This window comes from Pelobates fuscus, chromosome 1 (genome assembly GCF_036172605.1).
Source record: "Pelobates fuscus isolate aPelFus1 chromosome 1, aPelFus1.pri, whole genome shotgun sequence".
NCBI classification, from domain to species: Eukaryota; Metazoa; Chordata; class Amphibia; order Anura; family Pelobatidae; genus Pelobates; species Pelobates fuscus.
The window spans coordinates 400610986-400636763 of NC_086317.1; the positions used below are offsets into that span (position 1 = coordinate 400610986).

Consider the following 25778-nt stretch of genomic DNA (forward strand, 5'->3'; position numbering starts at 1 on the left):
GATTTATAGTACAATATATATAATTAGATTAAGGAGAGAATAGGCATAGTGTATGTAGCAAATAATAACAATGACCCAAAGATAATTTACTTGTGCGCTATCCCCAATCCTTATGCACATTGAAATACCAAAGGATTGCAATGGTCATTAAAGTGCACCTTCTAACGTCAAGGCAAACCTCTTAGCTGAGTCGTATGCTATCAAGAAACCTCAATTAGTTTCATCAAACATTAAAGAGGTCATTACATGACTTATACTGAGGGTATGGTGCACTGTTGATAATCAAGGTAGAGGTGACAATGAATGGCAGTACCAAACCTAAATATTATTTCAGCTTCTCTTTTTGTAATACTATTTAAGTGCTTTTTACATTTACGTATAATACTCGAATACTTTCCTGCTTCATTAGAAGAACTTAGAGTAGATGTAGAAAGTGTTTTTTTAAAATGAAACAGTCACAGATAATGCCATTTACACGAGGTGCAAGTTTATATGTTTATTAAAATCATGCTGCTTTCACTAAACGACAGGGTAAGAAGATGCAACATATCTTTTGCCACTTCCATAGGTTGAATTGGCCCAGGTGTAGGTTTGAAGTTGCAGTGTTTTGCCACCCAGGCTGACAGTGCACCTAGAACAAAAATAGCATTAGTCACAGAGGGAAAAATAGGAAAAAGGGAATCATTAGAGGAGCCATAACACCTTTATAAAAACAGAAATAATGTCATAAGAAAACTCATATTGGCCACAAAAATGTAATATATTCTTCATCCACTTTTGAAGCATACCTTTAGCTTTAAATACATTGAATTCATCTGTTTTACGTTGTCATTCAGTGTTGAGTAAATTGTGATAAATTGCTACAAGTAACAGAATGTTGTTCTTGGCCTGAATTGTCTAAATCATATGAGCTCCGCATTGAAACGTTAGTGAAGAATCCTGCATATGTTCATAGGTATGCAATGACCGACATATTACTAGTTTGAAACCGGAAGTACTTACAAAGCATCAGGACGGGTTACATAGCAGAGAGTGTAGATTGCCAACTCAAACTCTGGACTACTTCCAATGAACATGGAGCTCAGTGTTTTTAGATAGGAAGACCATCTGATTTGTAGTCCATATACGTCAGGATAAGTGGTCCACTGAGAAAGATACAAAAACCATGAAATTTTAGGTCAAGATGTTTGAAATTGGAATGTGAGGTATGCAGCAGACTACTTCCCTTCATTTCATGTCATATAACGGTGCATGTGTGACATAGGGTGGCAACATATGAATAAGCCGGCATTCACATGTTGCCAGCCAGTCATCCAGGCACCCATACATGCACTTACTGCTATAAAAGTACTTGAACATGCTAAGGGAGTTCTTGTATGGCACTAAACAAGCTCTCATTGCACTTTTGGGAGAAGAAAAATAAACCAGAGTGACTTACTAGATATCAATTTCAGTTGGCAGCTTTTCATATGGGATCAGCAATAATACACTACATGACAGATTGAGCAGGGATAAATTGTTGAATAATTGTAGATTATGCTAGCTTTAGTGTACCTATAATCTTAATTTTATTAATGACAGGAGGCGAGTATTTGCTTAAGACTTTCTTTACTTAAGCTTCACAGCAGCACTTTTTTACTTAGTAACAGGGTAACCAATCAGAAAAAAGATAACATGGCATAAAAGTCCCTCCCTGTGACGTCACTTCCTCTTTCTGGCTGCGAACAAGTAGGAACAGGAAACTGATAAAGAAGTTCAGATGCGAAATCCAGAATGCCAGGTGAGAAAGTTGATGCTTGAGAGGGAACAGGAACGTAAACAAAGATGTCTTCTTGGAGAGCTGAGATAATGCTTGATGATACAGCAACTAGGCTTGTCCTCTTGAGGGAGCTTTACGCTGAAACGAGAGAGCAGAGTCGAAACCAAGGATTAATCCGTGAATTGGATTTCTAAAATTATGACATCCAGTAATTAGAAATCATATATCATAGCCCACCTCCAACAAAGTGTTAAACTATTTACCATAGAGTGTAACCCTTAGCCCCCCCTGGGAGAAGATACATCGTGTATTACTCTTATCTTAGATGAACTTATCTATTAAGGCGACTCTAAAGGGGGGGAAAACGATAGTGAATGGGTGGGAAATACTCGCCTCCTGTCATTAATAAAATTAAGATTATAGGTACACTAAAGCTAGCATAATCTACAATTTTATAACATGACAGGAGGCTTCGTATTTGCTGTTTTAACGCTCCCCGAGAAGGGGTAAAGAAGCGTGTACAGCCGGACGAAAATAGAAGTTGCGGAACGTCTGCTCCCGTGACCAGTCTGCAGACTGAAGAATGTCTCGAAGAGAGGCTCCCGCGTTGAATGCTCCCGATGCCGCCGCTCCCCTGATGGAGTGGGCTCCGAAGGATGCTTCAATCCCGGCCAGGGAGAGTAACCATCTAACCCATCGGGCAAGGGTTGTGGTTGATACCGGATGGTGAGGTCGAACATACGAGACCAATAGTTGGCTGGAGGAGTTTGAACGGAGAGAGGAGGTGAGTAGTAAATAACGGGAGAGAAGTGAAACCACACACAATTTCGGGTGGTTAGGGAAGTACGGGTAAAAAACTGAAGAAGAGTTTGATTTTGTCCGTCTGGATACTAAAAAGGTGACACCTTCTGGAGAAAAATTGACAGCGTCATGGTCAAATGCTCGAACATCCGATACCCGTCGGAAGGACACTAGGCAAAGTAACAGGGTGAATTTTGCAGAGAGTTGACGGAGGGATAGATCTTCGTTGTTTGGCCAAGTTTCCAGGAAGTGAATCATGACATTGACGTCCCAGAGATGGGAGTATTTCGGTGTTGGAGGGCGAGCCAGTTTAATGCCCCGCAAAAGCCTACAAACCAGCGGGTCCTGGCCCACTGGAGTTCCTTCTAGGGGAACGTGGGCTGCCGAGATGGCTGACCGGGCAACGTTGATGGATCGGTAGGATCGGCCCAGGTCGAATAGATGAGAGAGGAAATTCAATATGAACTGTCTAGGGGCAGTAAGGGGATCGGTATGCCGTTCCAGGCACCAATTGCACCAAGTGTTCCAGGAGGAAAGGTAGCATCTTCTGGTGCCAGGGGCCCATGAATCCCAGAGGAGTTCCTTAGTTCTCTGCGATAGTTCTCCGAAATGCCAGGTTCCCCTGAAAGAGTCCAAGCTACTAGGTGGAGGTGGTCTTGCAGTATCATTGGATGAGGATTCCCTTGAGGGTCCTCTAGGAGATTGGGCCATGGAGGTAGCAGTAGAGGATGTCGACAGGAGAGGTCCAGGAGATCTGGAAACCAGGCTTGGCCCCGCCAGAGTGGGGTGAGTAGAACCAGCATGACCTGTTGTCTGCGAACGTGAAGAAGGATTCTGGAGATCATCGCAAATGGAGGGAAGGCATAGGCTCCCGTTGTCGGCCACCTCTGAAGGAAGGCATCCACTCCCGAGCATTCTGGGTCTGGGAGCCAGCTGAAGAAACGAGGGACTTGAAAATTCGTCCGGGAGGCGAATAGATCTAGAACAAACGGGCCCCTGAGTTTGGAGATGCGAAGGAAGATTGTCCTGTGTAGGCGCCAGTCGCTGGCGTCTCTCCAATGTCGGGAGAACCAATCCGCGGTAACGTTCGTCTCCCCTGGAAGGTATTCTGCTTGAAGTGTGATGTTGCGTTGGAAGCAAAATTCGTAGATGTCCTTTGTCACTTCGGAGAGGATGTGAGATCTGGCTCCGCCTAATTTGTTGATGTATTGGACGGCTGAGATATTGTCCATCCGAAGGAGAATACAGCAGTTTGAGAGATGATTGGTCAAACTGCGAATTGCGAAAGAGCCGGCTATTAACTCCAGGCAATTGATGTGGAGAGAATGTTCTGTGTTGGTCCATGGTCCTCCGGTGGATGATGTATGGCAGGTTGCGCCCCAGCCTAGAAGGCTCGCGTCTGATTCCACCACGAAGTCCGGAGTGGGACCGAAAATTGCCTTGCCGTTCCAGGCAGACATGTGGCGGAGCCACCAGTAAAGTTCCTCCCTCACTTCGGTGGTGATCGGGACCCTCTGATCGTATGATGGGTGGGTCCGGAGGAATTGAGCTTTCAAGCGTTGCATGGCCCGATAGTGTAGTGGACCTGGGTAGATTGCCTGAATGGAGGCTGAAAGTAGGCCTACGATCCGAGCCAAACCTCGGAGGGGTAGATCTGCTTGACGAAGCGTTTTGCGTAGTTCTTTCCTGATCGCAGTTAACTTGGATTGAGGCAGGCGAAGAACACAGGTTGAGGAGTCGATCTCGAAGCCGAGAAATTGAATGACTCTGGATGGGGCCAGTGATGATTTCTCTTGGTTGATGACAAATCCCAAAGATTCGATCAATAAAGATGTATAGTTCGTCTGTGAACGCAGCCTGGATACGTCTTCGCAGAGTAGCAAGAGGTCGTCGAGGTAGATTAGGCAACGAATGCCCCTTTCTCGAAGATGTGCGGTGACTGGTTTGAGTAGTTTGGTGAAGCACCACGGGGCGGAACTCAGGCCGAATGGAAGGCAGGTGAATTGAAAAATCCGGTGGTGCCAAGGAAAGCGGAGAAAACGCCGACTGGATGGATGTACTGATACAGAGAGGTAAGCATCCTTGAGATCGAGTCGGGTGAACCAATCGCCTGGTCGGAGAATGTCTCTGAGGAGATGTATTCCTTCCATTTTGAAGTGTCTGTAAACCACGAAAGTATTCAGTTGGCGAAGGTTGATTACTGGGCGGTATTCCCCAGATTTCTTTTTGACCAAGAAGACGGAGCTGAGGAAGCCTTCGTCGAGGGGAGCAGGTTGAATCGCTCCTTTTGTTAGAAGAGAACGTAGTTCTGAATCGAGAAGACGATTCTGAGATTTTGACATCGTTGGATAGAGAGGATAACCTGTTTGAGAAGGGAGAGAATGAAACTCTATGGAATAACCTTGAACTGTGTTTAGAACCCAGGTATCTGAAGACAGCGTCTTCCACATGTCTACACAAAGTGACAACCTGCCCGCATGATAAACAGTAGAAAGGTGAAAGATAGGGAATCTCACCTGTTGGGTATCTGTTGCGTCCGCGGGCTCTGTATCCTCTTCCCCTATCCGCCCTTTGGGTGTAGGAGCCCCTTGATTGATAGTTGGGGAAGAATGGTGAAGTGGGGGTTCTCTGGCGTTGATTTGTGGACCAGAAGCGGCTGACTGTACGACCCCTTGTACGGCCAGCCCTGCCAAAAACCCGTGAGGGTTGATGATGGAATACCCTTTTCATGGATGACTGCGCCTTGTTTAGTGTGGCGTATAAGTTTACATGTTTATGTAATTCTTTAATGTAGGGTTCTCCAAACAACAAGCCTTTGGCCTTGGGACCCAATTCTTTTGTTCCCAAGTCAGCTAACTTGGCATCCATACGCAGCAGCACTGCTTTTCTACGCTCGGTACAGAGAGATGTATTTGCATTGCCCAGCAGGCAAATTGAGCGTAGTGCCCATTCTCTTATCACGGATGGGTCTAAAGGATCTTCATTAGAAAGGGCTTCATCAGCCAGTAGAAGAATTTTGGCCAGGGGTCCCAGGATATCTAGCATTTTGTCTTGCGTGAGGCGCAAGCTGCGCTCAATGCCCTTTTTAGGGTCACGGCCGGATCTGGCCATATATGTGTAGAGCAGCGTGTCAAACTCTGGGGTGACAGCGACCTTGTCCGGTAGAGAAGGTCTAGGACATTCGGCTCTTAGGCGCTTGCGGACTTCCCGATCTAGGGGTCTCCTGATCCAAATATGTATATACTTGGAGAGATGGTCTGGGAGTGACCATTCAGATGATCGAGGGTATCTGATCTGTCTTGGGTCGAAAAGAGGTTGACCAAACGAATCCAGAAAGGATTCAGCGTCCCCAGAAGGATTGGAACTGGGTACCATATCTTCAGTTGTGAGATCTCCCATAGCAGTTTGAAGGAGAGGTGCTCCTTTAAACGATGTCTCGGGCCAGTCTTCCTCATCTTCAGAGGAGTGGTCAGCTTGCCATTCATCTAGGATGGCTAAGGGGTGTAGGTCGAAAGAATCTTCCTCCTCTTCCGATAGAGTGGGCTGGACTGAGTGCTTCTCTTTAGTGTCTGACTGTTTGGGGCGTTTCGCCGGTTCTTTCCCCTTGCGTTTGAGAGGTTCTGGCCCATTCCCTTTCCAATATCTCTTATTGGGTTTGGAAGGGTTTATTTTTGTGGAATCGGACTCCACCGCTTCTTCGTCAGAAAGCGGGGGTTCAGATATTTGTGGATCCTTTGGCTCAATGGGCAGCACCCGAGCCAGGGCCTTTTCTAGTGAAACGGCTACAGCCGCATTAATAATTGCTTGCAGGTTTTGATCTTGATTTGAAGCCTCCATAGCAACAGTGTTGAGACCTATGGGGCAGAATAGGCCAGCATTAGAATGTATCTTAAGGCCGTCACCATATATCACAATATGTTATAAATCCACAGTGCAAGCTGAAACTGGGGGTCACCCAGCATAAATAACCTCTGGGAATAATTATACAGACCCGTATAGAGGTATGGAGGCACAGACAAAGCGGGCCAATCATGGGCTGTATAAGGAAACAGCAATCATAAATCTTGTGTAGGGATTTTTCCCTATACCCATCCACAGTATAAGTATGGGTTGTATTTAGTCAAAGGTATAGACAGGGAATTTACCCTATATGTATTCCAAGGTATTCAGTAATATAAACAAGGATTGTTTTATTCAATGAGAATATAGGTTAATGTAGTATAAACAAATTTCCACCAGGGGGTGATAGTCTGAAATAGATTGTGGTTGTTCTAATGGTATTTTAAAATCCCTCCTATGGTGAGTAGAGGGAAGTAGAGAACACTTAAACCTGTAATTTTAAGTTATATATAGTACTGAGCAGGTATACTTGAATGTTTGCATTTAATCATATAGGTAAGTTAAATATGAAAACGCCGCGAAATGCGGCAAAAAATGGCCGCCGCACGGCCGGAGAGATTGCAGATCGCGGAACCAAGAAAATGGCCGCCGCGATCTCGCGCATGCGCACAAGCGAACGAGGAGGCCGCTTGGATCTCGCGGATGAGTGCGAGATCCAAGATGGCCGCCGTGCGCACTGAGAGCTGATGGAGGCGTTCTCCACAGCCCAAAAGCCCGGGAAAAACGGGGCACAGAATGCCGCTCGCAAACCGGACTAAAAGAGGTAGCAAACAGATATTAGAAAACGGAAAAAAACAGTTATAAAGAATCGGAATACAAAAGATAGAATTTAGATGTAGTGAAAAACATAAAAATCTCAATAGTGTTTTAGGAAAGTATAGGCAAAGGATAAATAAGGTGGATAAATAAAAGCCCAAGGATAAGAAATATTAGAACAAATATAACAGTATATAATAATAGTGAATGATGTAAAACAGATGACAGAAAATTAATAAGTGAACCACAGAAAAACCCACAGAAAGTAGGAGACAGTGGCACTCTGACCTGTACTGGTGTGAAGCAGCAAAGAAAGAGGAAGTGACGTCACAGGGAGGGACTTTTATGCCATGTTATCTTTTTTCTGATTGGTTACCCTGTTACTAAGTAAAAAAGTGCTGCTGTGAAGCTTAAGTAAAGAAAGTCTTAAGCAAATACGAAGCCTCCTGTCATGTTATAAAATCTTTATTCCTGCATTACTTTAACTTAAAAAGTGATTTTACATAATTTTACATCAGGGTTTGTACTTACCTTAATCCAACATTGGACAAAGCTATCAGCACTGATCTTCCATGCCCGTCCTGACGTCACCCAGCACTTGCGCAGTTCTATCACAATCTTCCTAAAGAGTCTGTGATTGCCAGCTCAGAGCAAACGCCTGCACATATGCACAGTTGACATAAAGCAGCCTGGAACAGAGTTCTGGTCTGCCTATGTTACGTGTGCTGAAAGTGCGACTAGCCCCTGGCACACAATTAAAAATAACTATGGATGAGCAGTGTTTCAAGCAGAAACACTGCATACCGAGACTCCTACCACCATAACCACTTCAAATTACTAAGTGGTCATAGTGGTTGGAGTAACCCTTTAAATGTATATTTAGGATTTACCAGTTGCCATCACAATGTAGGTTAGTCCTGACACCAGGGCACAAACTGCATGTATCAAAGTGTCGTGTTCGACAAATTGTGCAAAATTCAAAAAGTAGGACAATCACAGCACACACATACCACTGGTAACTCATCCTCTTATACATATTTGCAACACTTGCAGGAACACAACACAACACTATCATAAATCTCAGCCATTGTTTCAGTTTATCCACCTCCAAGTATCAGTGACAGAAAAAGGCAACACTTATAGCAGTGTTTAACAGGGAGTCAAGACCAAAGATAGGGCTGTTTACAGAGATGTGAATGTCTTTATATGATTATTTTTAGACTGCAAAAACGAAATGTATTTTAAATATGAGAATAAGAAAAATATCCTGGAAAGTAACATTTCCTCTAGAATAAATTAAACAGAGGATATCCAGAATCAACTGTGGCCTGGAAAATAATATACATTTGAGAAATGAGTTGAGTTGAGTTTTGCATCCCAGTCCCTTTTCTAAACCTAGAACACAATTTGACATACATACACTTCAGCCACGAGGGCAAGAAATTGCCACATTTTACTTTAAACTACACACCATTTGTGTCAGCAGCCTGCCTGATGTCCACTGGAAATGTTGTGTTTTTAGGTTTGACTTTAAATGTCTCAGCATCCCCATATCTCACAGTGTCCCTATGTTTCCCAGTGTCCCCAAGTGTCTCAGTGTCCCCAAGTGTCTCAGTGTCTCCATGTGTCCCCTAGTGTCTCAGTGTCCCCAGGTCTCCCAGTGTCCCCTAGTGTCTCCATGTGTCCCCTAGTGTCTCAGTGTCCCCATGTCTCCCTGCTGCCTTTCCCCCCATCCTTCACTTCCCTGAGCTGTATGCGGTCTCTGCAGGTTGGGAGCTGCTGTCTGGACTCTCTGTGCTGTGTAGCTGCTCCCCCGCAGATCAGTGGGTAGAGATCAGTATCGGCAGAAACAAGTGGGACCCTGTTGCACTCATCTACATTCCGGAGAAGTCTGGCTACAAGTGGTGTTCATAGAAGTCTTGCCAAAAAGTCATACCTACCATGTGGAAACAAGACCAAGTGACTTAACAAGGCCAAGTTACTCAACTATGCTCTAAAACACAGGGACAAGGCAGCAGAAAATTGGCAAGTACACTGTACTCATTAGTCACAGTTTTCAATATTTGGAAGAAGGCAGTTTATATGCTAAAGGGATGGAGAGGAGTACACCAATGAGTGTCTACAGGCAACGGTGATGCGTGGTGGAGATTCCTTGTAAGTCTGGGGCTGCACTGCTGCAAATGGATTTGGGAAACTTATCCATCATGCAATACCATCATGGAGACATCTGATTTGTCCCAAATGGGCAGCATGACAATGACCCCAAACATACAGCCAAAGTCTTGGAAAATCTGACAAAGCCCCCACAAAGCCCTGATATCAACATCATTCAGTCTACCTGGGATTACATGAAGAGGGAAAAGCAACTGATGCTGCCAGAAACCACAGAAGAACTGTGGTTCTCAAAGATGTTTGGAACAACCTACCTGCCAAGTTCCTTACAAAACTATGAGCAAGTATATCTAGTAGAAATTATGCTCTTTTGAAGGCAGTAGGTGGTAAGGGCAAATAATGATTTGACTTAGATTTCACATCTGTTTACTCGCTGTGCATATTGTATACATGTCAGGATCCCGCGGGCGGCTGCAAGGGGAGGCTGCAGTCCGCTCGCGGCACTCACCCTCCAGCCGTCCGCGGTCCCCTTCTCCACGTGGGCTCGGCGAGCGGCATCCCTCCAGCCTCGGATGCCGCCCGCGTCTTCCTCCACGCCCCCCAGCGGCAGCATGCATGACGCTGCACGCTGGAAGACTGCCCAAGATATGTCACGCCGGGGTCAGTCACCTGACCCGGCATTAAAGGCACAGTGCCTCAATCACAGTGGGAGGTTTAGATATCTCCCACGTGTGATTGTTAATTCTGATTGGAAATTATCCAATCAGAATTAACCTGATGGTTTAAATACTTACTTTTCCTGTTCCTCCCTGCCCTGTTGTGGTCTTTGCTTTACGTATTGATACTGAACGTGTGATTTCTGGTTACGTACTCTCTGGCTTGTTATACTGACTTTGTGACTTTCTCCTACCCTTTGACCTCGGCTTGTTTCTCGTTATTCTGTTTTCTGGTTCCCCTTACTCGGCTTATCTCCTGACTATTCTGTGTGTGCTTAGCCCGGCCACTCTAAGGTCCGGTACTGCACACTTTCTGTGTATGTGTCTGTGTGTGTGTTAGCGTGTTGCGTTCCCCGAATCGTGACATTACAACAGGGCCATAATGGAACCTGCTGACATACCACAACTCCTAGTTAATCAGGAGGCTAGAATGGATGGCTTGGACCACCGTATGGATCAGTTTGCTCAAGCCTTACAGACCATACTGGCTCGTACTGCACACTTGCAGCCTGCCGTTCAGGAGGCTGCTGCTGCTGTGTCCGAACCCATTGCCACTCCAGTACCCGTTCCTGCTCATGTAGTCCATATGACACCGCCACAGCGCTATAGTGGTGACCCAGCTTTGTGTCGTGGTTTCCTCAATCAAATTGACATCCATTTGGTAATGAATCCACGTTCCTATCCCACTGACAGAACTAAAATTGCCTTTTTGATAAACCCCTTGTCTGGGAGAGCTTTAGCATGGGCCAACCCCATGTGGGAGAATATGTCTCCTATGTCCTTCGCAGATTTTCTGACAGCTTTCAAACGCACGTTTGATCAACCCGGTAGGGTTGCTTCTGCTGGCAAAGCTCTGCTTAGGGTCCGACAGGTTAACAGATCTGTAGCAGATTACACTATCGAATTCCGCACTCTAGCAGCTGAGGTGGTTTGGAATAATGATGCCCTCGTTACAGCCTTTCAGGAGGGTTTGGCCGCTTACATCCTGGACGAAATAGCGTCCAGGGAATTGCCTGTCCTTCTGGACGATCTTATAGATTATATCATCCGTATTGATAATCGTATTAGAGAGAGACGTAGTCAGAGGCGTATGTATACACAGATGTTACCTGCTTTACCCAGTACTGTGTTACTGGCATTATCCCCTTCTAGCCAACCTCCCCCTGAAACCTTGCAATTGGGTGTTACTGGGTTAACTGAGGTAGAAAAATCATACCGAAGAAGGGAAGGGTTATGCCTTTACTGTGGGAAAGGGGGACATCTTCTAAGAACCTGCCCTGAATTGCGGGGAAAACTGCAGCACCCAAGGCCTATAGAGGGGTCGGCCTCGGGTGTTATGTCGTTTACCCCTCACGTCCCCATCACTAGACCGTTTATTACGGTCACCCTTTTTGTTGGAAATACTACCGTGATTACCAAAGCCTTGATAGATTCAGGGGCTGCTGACAATCTTATGGATGAGTGCTTTGCTAAAACCACATCGTTGACTCTGATCCAAAAGGTCACTCCCTTGGCTGTGGAGGCCATAGACGGTAGACCACTGGAGAAACCTCTGGTGACCCATGAGACCAAAGAACTGGTTATGTCAGTGGGTGCCTTGCACAAGGAAAGATTGTCCTTTCAAATAATCAACTCCCCTACAGCCTCTATCGTTTTGGGCTTCCCCTGGTTGGTTAAACACAATCCGATGATTGATTGGGGTTGTTTGGAGATTCTCTCCTGGGGGAAATCTTGTCAAAGGGAATGTATGACTCGTGTTTGTCCTGTTGGCTTGCTTAATGTACCCACAGCCAAACCACTTTCTGTTTATGTTCCTCCTGTGTATGCAGACCTAGCTAAGGTGTTTGAAAAAAGGGAGGCAGATAAACTACCCCCGCACCGTGAATATGATTGTGCCATAAACCTCTTACCTGGTACTATGCCGCCTAGGGGTAAGGTATACCCTCTTTCTGAAAAAGAGAACCAGGTAATGGAGGAGTACATACAGGAAGCCTTAAGTAAAGGTTTTATCAGAAGGTCCTCCTCTCCTGCTGGGGCTGGTTTCTTTTTCGTTGCCAAAAAGGAGGGTGACCTACGGCCTTGTATAGACTACAGGGGCCTGAACAATATAACGATTAAAAACGCCTACCCTATTCCCCTCATCACGGAGTTGTTTGACCGGGTCAAAGGTTCTAAATACTTCACTAAATTAGACCTCAGGGGGGCTTATAACCTTGTTCGTATAAAGGAGAATGATGAGTGGAAAACAGCATTCAATACACGTAGCGGACATTATGAGTATCTAGTCATGCCTTTTGGACTGTGTAATGCTCCCGCTGTGTTTCAGGACCTCATAAACGATGTCCTCAGGGATCTATTGCATGTCTGTGCCGTGGTGTACCTTGACGACATCCTTGTATATTCCCCTGATTTACAGACACATCATAATCATGTTAGGATGGTGCTTAAAAGGTTATTACAGAACGGACTTTATTGTAAATTAGAAAAATGTTTGTTCGGTCAGACCTCGGTGCAATTTCTAGGATATATAATAGCCGAACAGGGTTTCAGTATGGATCCTGCTAAATTAGAAGCCATACTATCCTGGCCGCTTCCCCAAGGTCTTAAGGCTATCCAGCGTTTTATAGGATTTGCCAACTATTACAGGAAATTTATAAGAAACTTTTCACCACTTATCTCCCCTATAACGAAGCTGACTAAGAAAGGTCTACACCCTAGGGTTTGGACTTCTGAAGCCCTTAAGGCCTTCGACACTCTCAAGAAGGCATTTGCCTCTGCTCCAGTACTACGCCACCCTGATCCTTCTCTTCCCTTTGTTATGGAAGTGGACGCTTCTGAATCAGGTGTGGGAGCAGTACTGTCACAGAGGTCATCGTATGACGAACCCCTCCATCCCTGTTGCTACTTTTCAAAAAGGTTATCTGATCCGGAAAAGAATTACGATGTTGGGAACAGGGAACTATTAGCTATTGTGTTAGCTTTTAAGGAATGGAGGTACTTATTAGAGGGTTCTAGACACAAAGTTATGGTTATAACAGATCATAAGAACCTCTCCTATATAGCTGATGCTAGAAGGTTGTCCGCCCGGCAGGCTAGATGGTCTCTATTTCTTTCACGCTTCCAATACGTTATTACATATAGACCTGGTTGCCGTAATGCCAAAGCTGACGCTATCTCTCGACAGTATGAACCTCTAGAATCTGTTAACCCGACCCCTGAACCTATTGTACCTGCGTCTCAGATAATAACTGCTACCCGTTTGGTTCTTTCGTCTCTTGTTCTTGATAATATTAAGACATACCAAACTCAAGCACCCCCTGAGACGCCTGTTGGCAGACTATACGTTAAAGTGAATGACAGAAAGAAGTTGTTAACTTTATTTCACACAGCCAAAACTGCTGGTCATCCGGGGGTTACCAAGACTTATAAGGGCCTCCTTCAACAGTTCTGGTGGCCTTCACTCAAGCGAGACGTAGTGGATTTTGTGCAGGCTTGTCGGGTCTGTACGCAGTGTAAGTCCCCTAATGTGAGACCCCAGGGTCTCCTGATGCCTCTATCGGTACCCAAAAAACCATGGACCCACTTATCCATGGATTTTATAGTAGACCTTCCTCCTTCCGATGGTCAGACAGTGATATTAACTGTGACGGATAGGTTCTCTAAAATGGCGCACTTTGTTCCGCTTAGGAAACTGCCTTCTGCGATTCAACTTGCTCAGGTGTTTGCCAAGGAAGTGTTCCGCTTGCATGGGGTACCTCAAGATATAGTATCTGACAGGGGTCCTCAATTTGTCTCTCGGTTTTGGAGGGTTTTTTGTGCTGAGATGGGGGTCTCCTTGTCGTTTACTTCCTCCTATCACCCGCAATCTAATGGTGCAGCCGAACGTGCTAATCAGTGTGTGGAATTGTATTTGCGCTGCTTCACTAATGCGCACCAGGATGACTGGTCTCGCCTCCTTCCGTGGGCTGAATTTGCCAGGAATACGGTGTCTCATTCGTCTACTGGCTTAAGTCCTTTTGAGGTTGCTTATGGGTTTCGGCCTACCGTCCTTCCCGGTGCGTTCTCCGACAAGGGAATGCCCGCTTTGGACCAGCACCTCGCATCTTTGCGGAAGATGTGGGATCAGGTCCATGTTGCACTGTCCCGTTCAGCGGCAGCTCAGAAGAAGTTTGCTTATCGCCATAGGGGTGCGGCCCCTTCCTATGTTCCGGGTGATAGGGTATGGTTGTCCTCCAGGAACCTCCGCCTCAGGGTTCCCTCGATGAAGTTCGCTCCCAGGTTCCTTGGTCCCTACAAGGTGTTACGTAGGGTTAACCCCGTTTCCTACTCCCTGGACTTGCCCTCTTCCATGCGCATTCCGAACACGTTTCACGTTTCGCTTTTGAAGCCCTTGCTTTGCAACCGGTTCTCTCGTCCCCTCGGGCGGCCTGTTTCCCCTCGCGCTGTCCCCAGTGATGTGTACGAAGTGGCTGCCCTTCTCGACTCTCGTGTTTCTAGGGGTCGGCTGCAATATCTGGTGGATTGGAAGGGGTACGGCCCTGAGGAGCGATCTTGGGTTTCGTGCTCTGATCTGCACGCTCCCTCTTTGGTCCGCTCCTTTCATGCCAGGTTTCCTTTGAAGCCTTCTGCTTCCCGCCCTCTGGGCTGTCTTCGAGGGGGGGGAATGTCAGGATCCCGCGGGCGGCTGCAAGGGGAGGCTGCAGTCCGCTCGCGGCACTCACCCTCCAGCCGTCCGCGGTCCCCTTCTCCACGTGGGCTCGGCGAGCGGCATCCCTCCAGCCTCGGATGCCGCCCGCGTCTTCCTCCACGCCCCCCAGCGGCAGCATGCATGACGCTGCACGCTGGAAGACTGCCCAAGATATGTCACGCCGGGGTCAGTCACCTGACCCGGCATTAAAGGCACAGTGCCTCAATCACAGTGGGAGGTTTAGATATCTCCCACGTGTGATTGTTAATTCTGATTGGAAATTATCCAATCAGAATTAACCTGATGGTTTAAATACTTACCTTTCCTGTTCCTCCCTGCCCTGTTGTGGTCTTTGCTTTACGTATTGATACTGAACGTGTGATTTCTGGTTACGTACTCTCTGGCTTGTTATACTGACTTTGTGACTTTCTCCTACCCTTTGACCTCGGCTTGTTTCTCGTTATTCTGTTTTCTGGTTCCCCTTACTCGGCTTATCTCCTGACTATTCTGTGTGTGCTTAGCCCGGCCACTCTAAGGTGTCTGTGTGTGTGTTAGCGTGTTGGGTTCCCCGAATCTTGACAATACAGTATTTAAATACATTCTCTCTCTCTCTCTCTCTCTCTCTCTCTATATATATATATATATATATATATATATATATATATATATATATATATATATATATATGAAATAAGGGGGTACAATATATATTGTACTCTATTATATCAATGCAATGTTTTGTGGACTCAGGAAATACTTGGTAACTAGAGAAAATGTATCTTTCCTGGTAAATTTTTTATAAATAAATTAATTATAAAAAAAAAGTATAACATTTTATAATAATCTTCAACTGCCATATACCCTTCTCTAGACAGAGCATCTATATAAGCAGCCTAACTTAATTAACTTACTGGTCCATCAACGCTGTAACTCAAATAGTTGAGTTGGCCTGATTTCTCCTGTAGATACAGTTGCACCCAGTTGTGGAATCCAGATATCTTCCCGTTATGGATCTCACCTGTTTAAAGACAACATCTATTTATTGCACCTCAGCTCAGTGCATTTCTGATAAAAGGACATTTAAAATGCTTATGGTTTCAAAATTTACATAATCAAAAATGTTTATGATACACTGCTGTGGCAGGAATACACTGAGCTTTAAACATCATATATATGATGAAACTATAGAAAAACTCAACATTCTGAGAGAGAAGGTCCTATAACCATCCTTGTGCTTCTCTCCCTGTTTCCAACTCTATTTCATTCTACAGGTTTATATTAAGCCAATCCCTGCAATATGTGGGCCTAGGCTTTATGGACTGTGCTGTATATATGTGTCTCTTGTACTAGGAGTAGTGGCATCCTTCACAGTCCAATGTTTGTATGCAACCTCCCCATTATGGAGTTATTTTCCAGAGTCCTGGCACTGATGGAGATAAAGCCCTAACAAAGATCTGTACTTCTGCAAGCATAGGTCTTGGTTCCATCACCAGGCATGAGTTCTTCAACACATCGCCTCCCTCATCTCCACAATCAGTTTGATCTACTTGATACCAGGCTTATATGAATTAGTCTCAGAAATCAGTTAAACTATCTGAGATATTATCACAACTTGCAGACTGATCTCTGAGCATGCTGACCCTGTCTATATCACTAGTATAGATATAGCAGTTGTATCTCCTTACCATGAAAAGCGTGTTCAAAACCAGAAGAATCCAATGGGCCCTTGGTACGGGTGTAAAGACCAAACCACATCTCCTTTAGGTCAGACTTAAAGCTAGCTTCTGATGTATAGTAACCTGTTCATGGAAAGGTATACAACACACAAAACATTCAATAGGCAGTATTAATTATGTTCTCAGTGAATTAAACCCACTTTTAATGCAAACCAACATGTCTACACAAACAACTAATACTAACTGTATTAGTAACACACACACATTGTGACTCAAGCACACTCTGAAAGGTACACACATTAATCCCTATTCACTGAAAGCATGTGAAAACACATCTGTGGTGGAACCACAGCTTGTTCGGGTGCTTTCTATTTATACTGTGTGTTTTTCCCCTTGTCCTTCTTCTATTGTACCTGCTCCTCGTTCGGGAGCGCCTCTACGAAAGGAACTCCTTTAACTCCCGAGTGAGGACCACCCCGATATCCCATTTAAAATGCTAGTAGAATGTTCAAGTAGAATGTTCTCACATTATGTTCTCGCGTAGTTGCAAAACCACAAGGGAAGCAATTAATGAGTGCCCCCTGGGAGGCCACCATTTCGTATAGATGAACGCCAGCCTGGGGGGGGGCATTAGTGGATTGCTTCCTGTCTCGTTCGTCTCCCGAATGAGCACCACCCCAGTGCCCATTAGAACACTCCCACCAATTAATTGGGCCGCTATTTCGTATAGACGAACGCCAACCAGAGGGAGCATTCATACCCCGAAAGGAGACACTTCCCTTGGAGGTTTCAGCACAGGAATCTCGTGGAGGAAGCAATAGCTGCCCAGTTACTAGTAGTTTTAAATGACGCTAGTAGTTTTAAATGCCGCAAGTAGATGCATGCATGAGGATTTAACCTCCCTTTTATCAATATGGGGGTCAAAGTGACCCCCATAGGTTAATGCAGGGGGGGGTTGAATAGTTAATGTTACAAGGAGGGAGCTGGTAGCGCTGCTGGCTCCCTCCTTGTTTTTTTTTTTTGTGCGTGTCCAGTGCTGTTTTCATCCAAATGGATGAAAACAAATAATTTTGTCCGAATGGTTCACGGACGAAATTCGGGTTTCATGAATGAAATTTCTATTTAGTACAAAATCATTTGTACGAAACGAAAATTTCATTGGTGCACAATTCTATTATGTACAATGGCATGAGCACTTCTCTCTTTCTACTGCTAATACCTCTCTCTATAACTAAGCATTTCCTGCTGCTCTATTACATTGTCTGCCCACGCATCTGAAATAATTACCCCTAAATCCCTTTCCTCAGGTGTTGAGGTTAGCACTGTATCAAGTATTCTATACTCTGCCCATGGGTTTTTACACCCAAGATGCATTATTTTGCACTTAGCCACATTAAATGTCAGTTGACCATTTGCTTTATCCCTCCTGGAACATCAACCCTGTTGCATATGAGGTATTCAGATACTTGGGAAAAAACAATATAGTAAGTGAATAATAAAATGCTGCTCAAGCTTAAGCAGGGCCGGGCTAGAAAAATTATTCAGCCCAGGCATTTTTTTAATCACAGTGGCCCAGTGAGAAGGGTGTCAGGGCCAGATTGGGGGTGTTTTGTCATAACCTATAAGCACGCCCCTCTTAAAGTTAGTATATCAGTTCAATGCTCTTCCAGCGCAGCCCATGTGCAGAACACCACTGAAGAGCTTTCGTATGAGAAAAAGTGCAGTGTATGTGTGTGTGTGTGTTGCAACGTGTGTGTGAGGGGTGCAGTGTGAAAGGTGTTCCACATGTTCTGTTAATGCAATTTATGGATTTTGGTTTACCTTTGGAGATTAAGAAAGAGGTTAGCTTGGACATGAGAGTGGTTTTGAAGACCTCATCTAAGAACGCTGTTTGTTCCTGCACTTCTGCTGTGGGCACTGACTCTGCAGTTCCTGTTATCGTTATATAATTGTCAAGCAAAGCTTTGAATCTGGCAAAGGTTGGGCGGGCAAACAGTTTGGCTTCATTCACATAGCTAAAAAGCCTAAAAAGAATATATGTTTAATTAAAAATTAACATCAAAACTCACATCAGATGTATGTTCAGCCTAGAACTATACAATTGGTTCTATGAAAATTCAAAATCTAGGGAGAGTTCAAAACACTTAAATGGACACTTAAATGGACATATTATTTAAGGGGTTGTAGTTGCTGGAGTCCCCTGATGCTATTCTTCCATTCAGTGTTAAACCATTTTTAATGTTCAAATTCTAAACAAAGAGTCTTGAGCAGCCAATACACTCTGTGCTGGCTGGACTAAATGGGAAGCATTAGTCTGATCAGCAATGGACAGTTTTAGTTGATTGCTTTCAGCCTACCACAGCTCCCATTACTTGTATGAATTGGTGTGGCTAGAAGGCCTTTGCTTGAAAATGGTTTAACACTAAATTAAGGTGCTGGAGGACCCCAGGCACAATAAACAATTCAATAAGATGAAATTGCATTTGGAATGTTACATATCCAAGTCAGTGAACACTGATAATGTTATAAATTCATTTGTCAAATAGCAAGCAGATGTCAGAGTACTTACCTGTTCCTAAACTGTCAGAAATTTTTCTAACATGGTTCGATTGCAATGGAGACAGCAAAGCTTACAACTACCAAAAGTGGAATTTCTCCATATATAGGCATTGATGAGGCGGCTGTTGCCATGTCATTGTTTTATTTAGCTCGAAAGTACCGTGTGTTTTTTTTCGGGTGACCTTGGCTAGAGTTTTGACTTTGCTGTTCCCTATATTCCTTACCAAGCTGAGTTATTGGTTCTGCTAACTTGCATGCAAGTACCTTTCTCTCCAGATGACTCCTCTCTTCCTGTTGGGAGGTCTAATTAAAGGGATACTATAGGCATCAAACCAACTTTAGCTTAACGAAGTATAGATCATGACCCTGCAGTCTCATTGCTCAATTATCTACCACTTAGGAGTTAAATCACTTTTGTTTCTACCTATACAGCACTTGTCACACCTCCCCTGGCTGTAAAACACATAACCTGCATGAAAAATATTTTTTTTAACTTTTCATTAGATGTTTACATATTTTAGGAGTTTTTATCTCCTGCTCTGTAAATTGGACTTCAATCACACACAGGAGGCTCCCGCAGTGTCTCAAATGCTATTAACAGTGCAGGAGATAAGTAAGTCTAACTTAAACAGACTGTAAACAAAGTGTAAACATCTCTTTACAGGAAGTGTATAAGAAGGATTTGCAAGTCACATGCAGGGAGGTGTGACATGTGCTGCATAAACAAAGTCATTTAACTCTTAAATGTTACCAAATTCAATGCCTATCCAGTACCCTTGAAAACCAAACTACTAATTGTTTAAATGGATTTTCACAAAGTAAGACTTTAGGAGTCTCTATAAATAGAGTATAATCAATGAAGGTGTTAAACTAAAGACAGCATTTAACAAATTTAGTGAGTGTTATGAATACATTATACAAAACACATTTCCCTGTGGCCAGGACCAATATCTTCTTAAACGAGGACTATGGGTCAGCTCAGATATAGGGGGATAAAGGGATAAGGGATAAGAGCCCCAAAGGGGCAAAGTGCTACTAGGACAGGAGTGCCTGTCCATTGTTTTTAGGTTTAATATGTTGAATTAAATACTACACTATATGTTTTTTCTGTCTCTGTTTGGTTTAATGTTATTATGATGGACTATAAGTCATTATACTGAACCATGTACCTGTCTAACTGCACTAGCACTTTTTATGTGGTTTAAACCACTATTGATATTTGTATTTTTTTGCACAAGTTCCACCAGACACATTATTTATTTATTGTTCACATAGCCACAACTTGTCTATTGTCATCTCGATTTTGCAGTTCAACTTTAATTTGTGAAAATTCTGAGTTTAAGGAATACACAAAACTATTTTTCTTTATTGGACAGTTGGCTAATATTTTTTGCTAAAGTAGTCTTTAAGCTATGCGGAAAACTCTCAAGACTTTTTTTTTCATTTCTGAATTGGGCATTGCTGAGTTGGGCACCAGTGAGTAATTTTAAACACCATAAAAATCTATTCTCATGGGTTATAGTTCAAGGAGGTATCTTAAGCCTAAGTCTCCCTCCCTTCAGTGGCTTAAAACTACAGCGATTAAAAAAAAAAGTTTCTGTAGTTACCTATTCCCCTCCCCCACCCCCCCAACATCAAAGGAGAATGGTATACTTGTCATGTATCCTCACTACATCTACGAAATAATCTGCTGTAGACATACATATTATATATTTGGTGTCAGAGTGCTTACAATTTAGGGATGCAGTCTAGAAATGTGTTATGTGTTTGTTACAAAGTTTTAGGGTATTCAAGGGATAAGAAAGAAATCCCAAATGTTTCAGTGTCCATGTTTTGTGCATCTATTATTATTATTATTATTATTGCAATTTATATAGCGCCAACAGATTCCGTAGCGCTTTACAATATTAAGAAGGGGATTTAACTATAAATAGGACAATTACAAATAAACTTACAGGAACAATAGGTTGAAGAGGACCCTGCTCGATCGAGCTTACATTCTATAGATCTATATTTGAGATATGCAGTCCCAGACACCTTCGCAACACTCTGATCTACAGTTTCCAAAACACTCAACCACCCCCAAAGCTGGCTAGGTAATATGTAAATTATAGTCCATTGCAGTTGGAATATCAGGGATTTGTATAACCATGTACTACTTGCAATGTATATTGCTCTATGGAGTCTTTAACTTACTTTTGGCTTGCAAAGTCTGTTCCTGAGGAGGTCTGTGAGCTGCTTGCTTTGTACTGAAGATTCAGGGTTATGTCACTAGATGCAGCTTTGTTCACATCCGAAGAGTACAATTGCTCAGAGAGAGATGTAATTTCAGCATTGGTGGCCGCAAATACAGTAGCGACGTTTTTGGTTTCTACTGGGAAATGGGGGAACAAATGTAACAAAGATAAGTTGCCCAAAAAGTTATAAATTCTGTGAAGGAAAATTATAACATTCTTATATTTTATCCCTTGGTTTCTCAACCTTTTTGGAGTATTTAGTAATATTTAATTGAATTCAAGTACCCCTAATATGAACAGTCAATTCAACAGGTATCTTATATCATTACAGCCCCTGTAACATACAATTAACCTCTGAAAATAAGTGAGATTTGAATTATAATCTATATTAAAAAAAAAAAACATGGCCTGAGACAAAAGGGCCTTTCCCCTATAGTCACTTGGGGACCCCAACGACCGCTCATGGGTGGAGGCCAGTGGGGGACAACAGGTCGTATGTCCCCTGTTTAGTTCAATAGCCCCCACTCGTGGGGCACAGGTGGGGTCTCATGGGGGACACTATGTACCCCTGTTACTTATTTTAATAGATGCCCCACCATTGGGCACTTTACTGGATTAGGGGTTGGTGGGTTTTTACTTTTTTTTACAACAGCTGCTCACTGCTTAGTAAACATGCCCCTCCTCACAGTATAGCGAGTAGGGGCAGAATGGAGATGTTAAACTCCCTTATTTACTAATACTAAGTAATCTTTACTTAGTATTAGTAAAGTAGTCTGAAAGACCAATTTTGGTTTTTCAGGCTTTTAGTAGATGGCGTCCTAATACCGTGGGAATTAGGGAGCTATATACTAAGCATCTGTAAGATGCAGCCGCGGCACTGACTGGATCAGAATTTTTTATTCATTCAAATTAAATTCCAAACCGAACAAAAAGTACCGAATGTCTTCCTAACACGAATTGACAAACTGTACTCATTCTGCTAGAATTAAATTCTGTAGTTTCGCCAGCATACAGACAGGATGTTTGAACGGCAAATGATGCAGCGAAGATTACGGAGGAGAGGGTGAGTGTTGTGGGAACTTTTCTTTGACCACAGGAAATGGAGCGAACTTAAGCTCCTCCTTTGGTCAAAGATGGTCAGGAAAAATACATAAGACAAAATAGTCAATAGAAAACTAAATCAGATAGAAAGAAAAGAAGAACAGATCCTGAGAGAGGAAAAGAAGAGGAAGCGATTGGGGTAAAGTAAGTGCGGCATGACAGTGCCGCGTTAAGTGAAAATACTAAACTTGTATCTAAGTGACTCATAGTGTAGCAATTGGCAAGGACACTAGATATTTAGCATTCCATATCCAACTACTTCGCCTCCTGAGCTGAGAGGCATTTTTGATAATTGAAAAAGCTTAGACACTTTTATATTAAACTTTTTATGATCTAAGTATGTTATTTTATCATTAATAAATGGTGAGTTTTAATTTAGTAAAGAATCGTGTTACCTCGTGCTCCCTTCTTTTTTTGTTAAATTGTACTAACTACACAATTTTTTTTGTTTTTAATTTGCAACCAGGGGTTACCCTCCTTTTTCACTATATTTTTAATAGGATTGTATTTTAGCTCAACATATTTAAAATCAGTGTGATTTAACAGACTTTTACAATTCCTACAGTGTAATTTACTAACGTGACAATTCAAAGTGAGTTCAAGGAGAATTTTCAGATTTAAAGGGAAACTCCAGTGCCAGGAATACCCGGTTGCTGAAGGGGTTAAAACCCCTTCAGTCACTTACCAGAGGCAGCGACATGTCCCACGTCGCGGGTTCTTCCTCCGCCGCCGCTCCTCCTCTGCATTACGTCGGCCGGTGGAAGTGCCCTCTAGACAGCCACTAGATGTGGAGTTAACCCTGCAAGGTAATTATTGCAGTTTATAAAAAACTGGAATAATTACACTTGCAGGGTTAAGGGTAGTAGGAGTTGGCACCCAGACCACTCCAATGGGCAGAAGTGGTCTGGGTGCCTGGAGTGTCCCTTTAAGGCCAGTGCAGCCAAACTTTAAAGATTTTTTCCCAGCATAGCTATTTTGAACTTAAATTAAAAATTCACCTTGAATTTAAATCTTATTGCATGAACCTGTATATCTTGTTTTCTTTCTCTTTTGTTTAAATACTCTTTTAATATTGAGTATTTTATCAAGAGGTGTAATGTTTGAAAGTAAAAACTCTTCTGTTATTCTAGACAGGTATTTTCATTTGCTGATAATTACATTTCTCCCCTTGTAAGCCTGCCCGGTTCAAAATGCCACACATTTTCTTTTATCCTTTTAAGTGGCTAAAATGCCAGGTGGATTTAAAGAGGTACAATTTCCAAAAGCCAGATCCCAATACTTGTAGGGTAAGGTACGGATTAACTCCTTATAGACCAAATGTTACACTTTGCCTTTATCATAATCTGATTCCTTAGGCTCATTCATCATCAACATCTCTATACAACCCTGCAGTCCTTCACTGAGTTGGGATTCCATTTATGTAATAAGATTTCAGAACAGATTGATATAGCTTCATAGAGAGTCACTGGTCCTTAAGGTGTTACTTCTATGAACAGAGAAGTTATCAAACTCAAAAGGTAAATGGCAATTTTTAAAAATAAAATTTTTAATGCATTGCCAGGAATTATCATTTAAAACACTCTATCTATCTATCTATCTCTATATAGACATACACTTCTTGGACCAACATACACTTCGAAGAGTGAATAAAATTCCGATGCACATATTATTAATGTCAAATTTACTCAGACCTTTACTCTTATACATGTTATGTATACCTCTAACCAAATTTTCTGATTAGTTTTAATGAATTGCCAGACGGGAATCCAAGCTTTAACCGTGACTCTTTAACTCGTGGTTGACTTGTGGCACACCGGTATGCCAAGGCACCCATGTTGAAAAGTGCTGCTCTACAGGTTATTTAATGGAGCAAATGGTATAACAGTGTTCATACCAGAAAGAAAACGTTCTCTATAATCCATATTCTTTGCAATGTATACATTAAAACATAGAAAGAATATACATTGTATCTTACTTGGTACAGGCACGTGAGCCCCATATATCATACAGGGTAACAGCCACAGGGCAACAAATGATGTCTTCATGTTGACGTTTCTCCCCAGGATCAGTGTCTTTTTGCAGCAAAGTTGGTATATATAAGCAAGCTGAAGGGGTGGTACAAGCTGGAGTTCACACAGTTCCTCATTGAACTGAGTTAACCAAATCCTTTCTTGCATGTTGGCTGATAACACATTTGTGTACCTGTGTTGTTTTTTTCTTGTATTCATATATAACATGTCGAACGATTACAAAATGAATATAAATTAATAATCATTTTATGAAATTCTATTGAATAAATTCAAATATTTTAAAGCAGAAATTGGTATTAAATGGGTGCTCAAATATTATTATAAAAAGACACTATAATAAACACTGAAAACAGAGTTTCTACAAACTAAAGGGACACTATAGTCACCAGAACAACTACAGCTTAATGTGGTTGTTCTGGTGAGTATAGTGTGTCCTTGCAGGCTTTTTAATGTAAACTGTGCATTTTCAGAGAACAGGCAGCATTTACATTACAGCCTAGGAACATCTCTAGTGGCAGTTACTCAGATGGCCACTAGAGGTGCTGTCTGGGTCAGTGCTGCACAATGTGTGGCACTGACGTTCAGTGTCTCCACACTCCGCATGGAGACACTGAACGCTCCTCATAGAGATGCACTGGTTCACTGGTGAACCAGTGCATCTCTATGAAAAGATGCTGATTGACACAATGCAGCATTTTTCCGCGCATTCGCAATAGACCCCCTCCCACAATGCTTTCCTATGGGAAAGCATTGGATTGGCTTTAATAATCAAGTTTGATGATCTCAGCCAAGGAGGTGGAGGAGGGGCAGGGCCATTTGTGAGAAGACTGACATCATGCTGGAAGGTAAAGGGGATGACCTAAATGGATATTTTAAACCTATAGTGTCAGGAATACATGCAGCTCATCTGCCCGCATGTCATTATCTGCTTCCCTCATCTCACACCACATGTTTCTATTTCCTCAATATAAAAATAGTGATTCTTAAATCTGTCTATTGTCTGTACATGAACTGATAAAACCCGTGTTCCATCCTTCTTACTACAACCTTCTACTCAACTCAAATTCATTACCTCATTTTCTCCTGTCTTCTCTAGGTCACTCCTTCATTATCTCCCATCTTGATGACTGTAACTTTCTTCTGGTGTCTCTCTTGACCACCAGTTGACTTAAACCCCTATATTTACATTGCTATCATCCGATTTATCTTCCTCGTCCATTACTCCTGCTCTGCTTTGAAAAGTCCTTTTCATCTCATGAAGAATTCTGATTTTACTGCATACTACAACATAAGCCAACAAAAGTTCTAATAGTCCTACATCACTGTTCTCTAAATTAGCTTTAGCTCTCTTCTCAAACTACAGCTTCACACGTTTGGCATGAAATCATCCATCTCTTGCTTACAGGTAAATTCCCAAACGCCATAATTTACCTACAATTCACTA

General features: G+C 43.0%; 1 protein-coding gene across 2 annotated transcripts; it reads right to left on the minus strand.

The window, feature by feature from the left end:
- Positions 1-481: 481 nt before the first annotated feature.
- LOC134568953 (uridylate-specific endoribonuclease D-like) lies at positions 482-24389 on the minus strand. Of its 2 annotated transcripts, none has more exons than XM_063427706.1 (7): positions 24280-24389; positions 21163-21337; positions 18229-18431; positions 16417-16530; positions 15643-15749; positions 1003-1145; positions 482-631 (listed from the first exon to the last, which is right to left on the minus strand). In XM_063427706.1, exons 1-7 carry the CDS (start codon positions 24347-24349, stop codon positions 520-522), a joined length of 924 nt encoding a protein of 307 aa, XP_063283776.1. In that variant the 5' UTR covers positions 24350-24389; the 3' UTR covers positions 482-519. The 2 variants fall into 2 exon arrangements, with proteins under 2 accessions (XP_063283776.1, XP_063283768.1); XM_063427698.1 differs by having other exon boundaries at positions 21163-21340.
- Positions 24390-25778: the final 1389 nt, after the last annotated feature.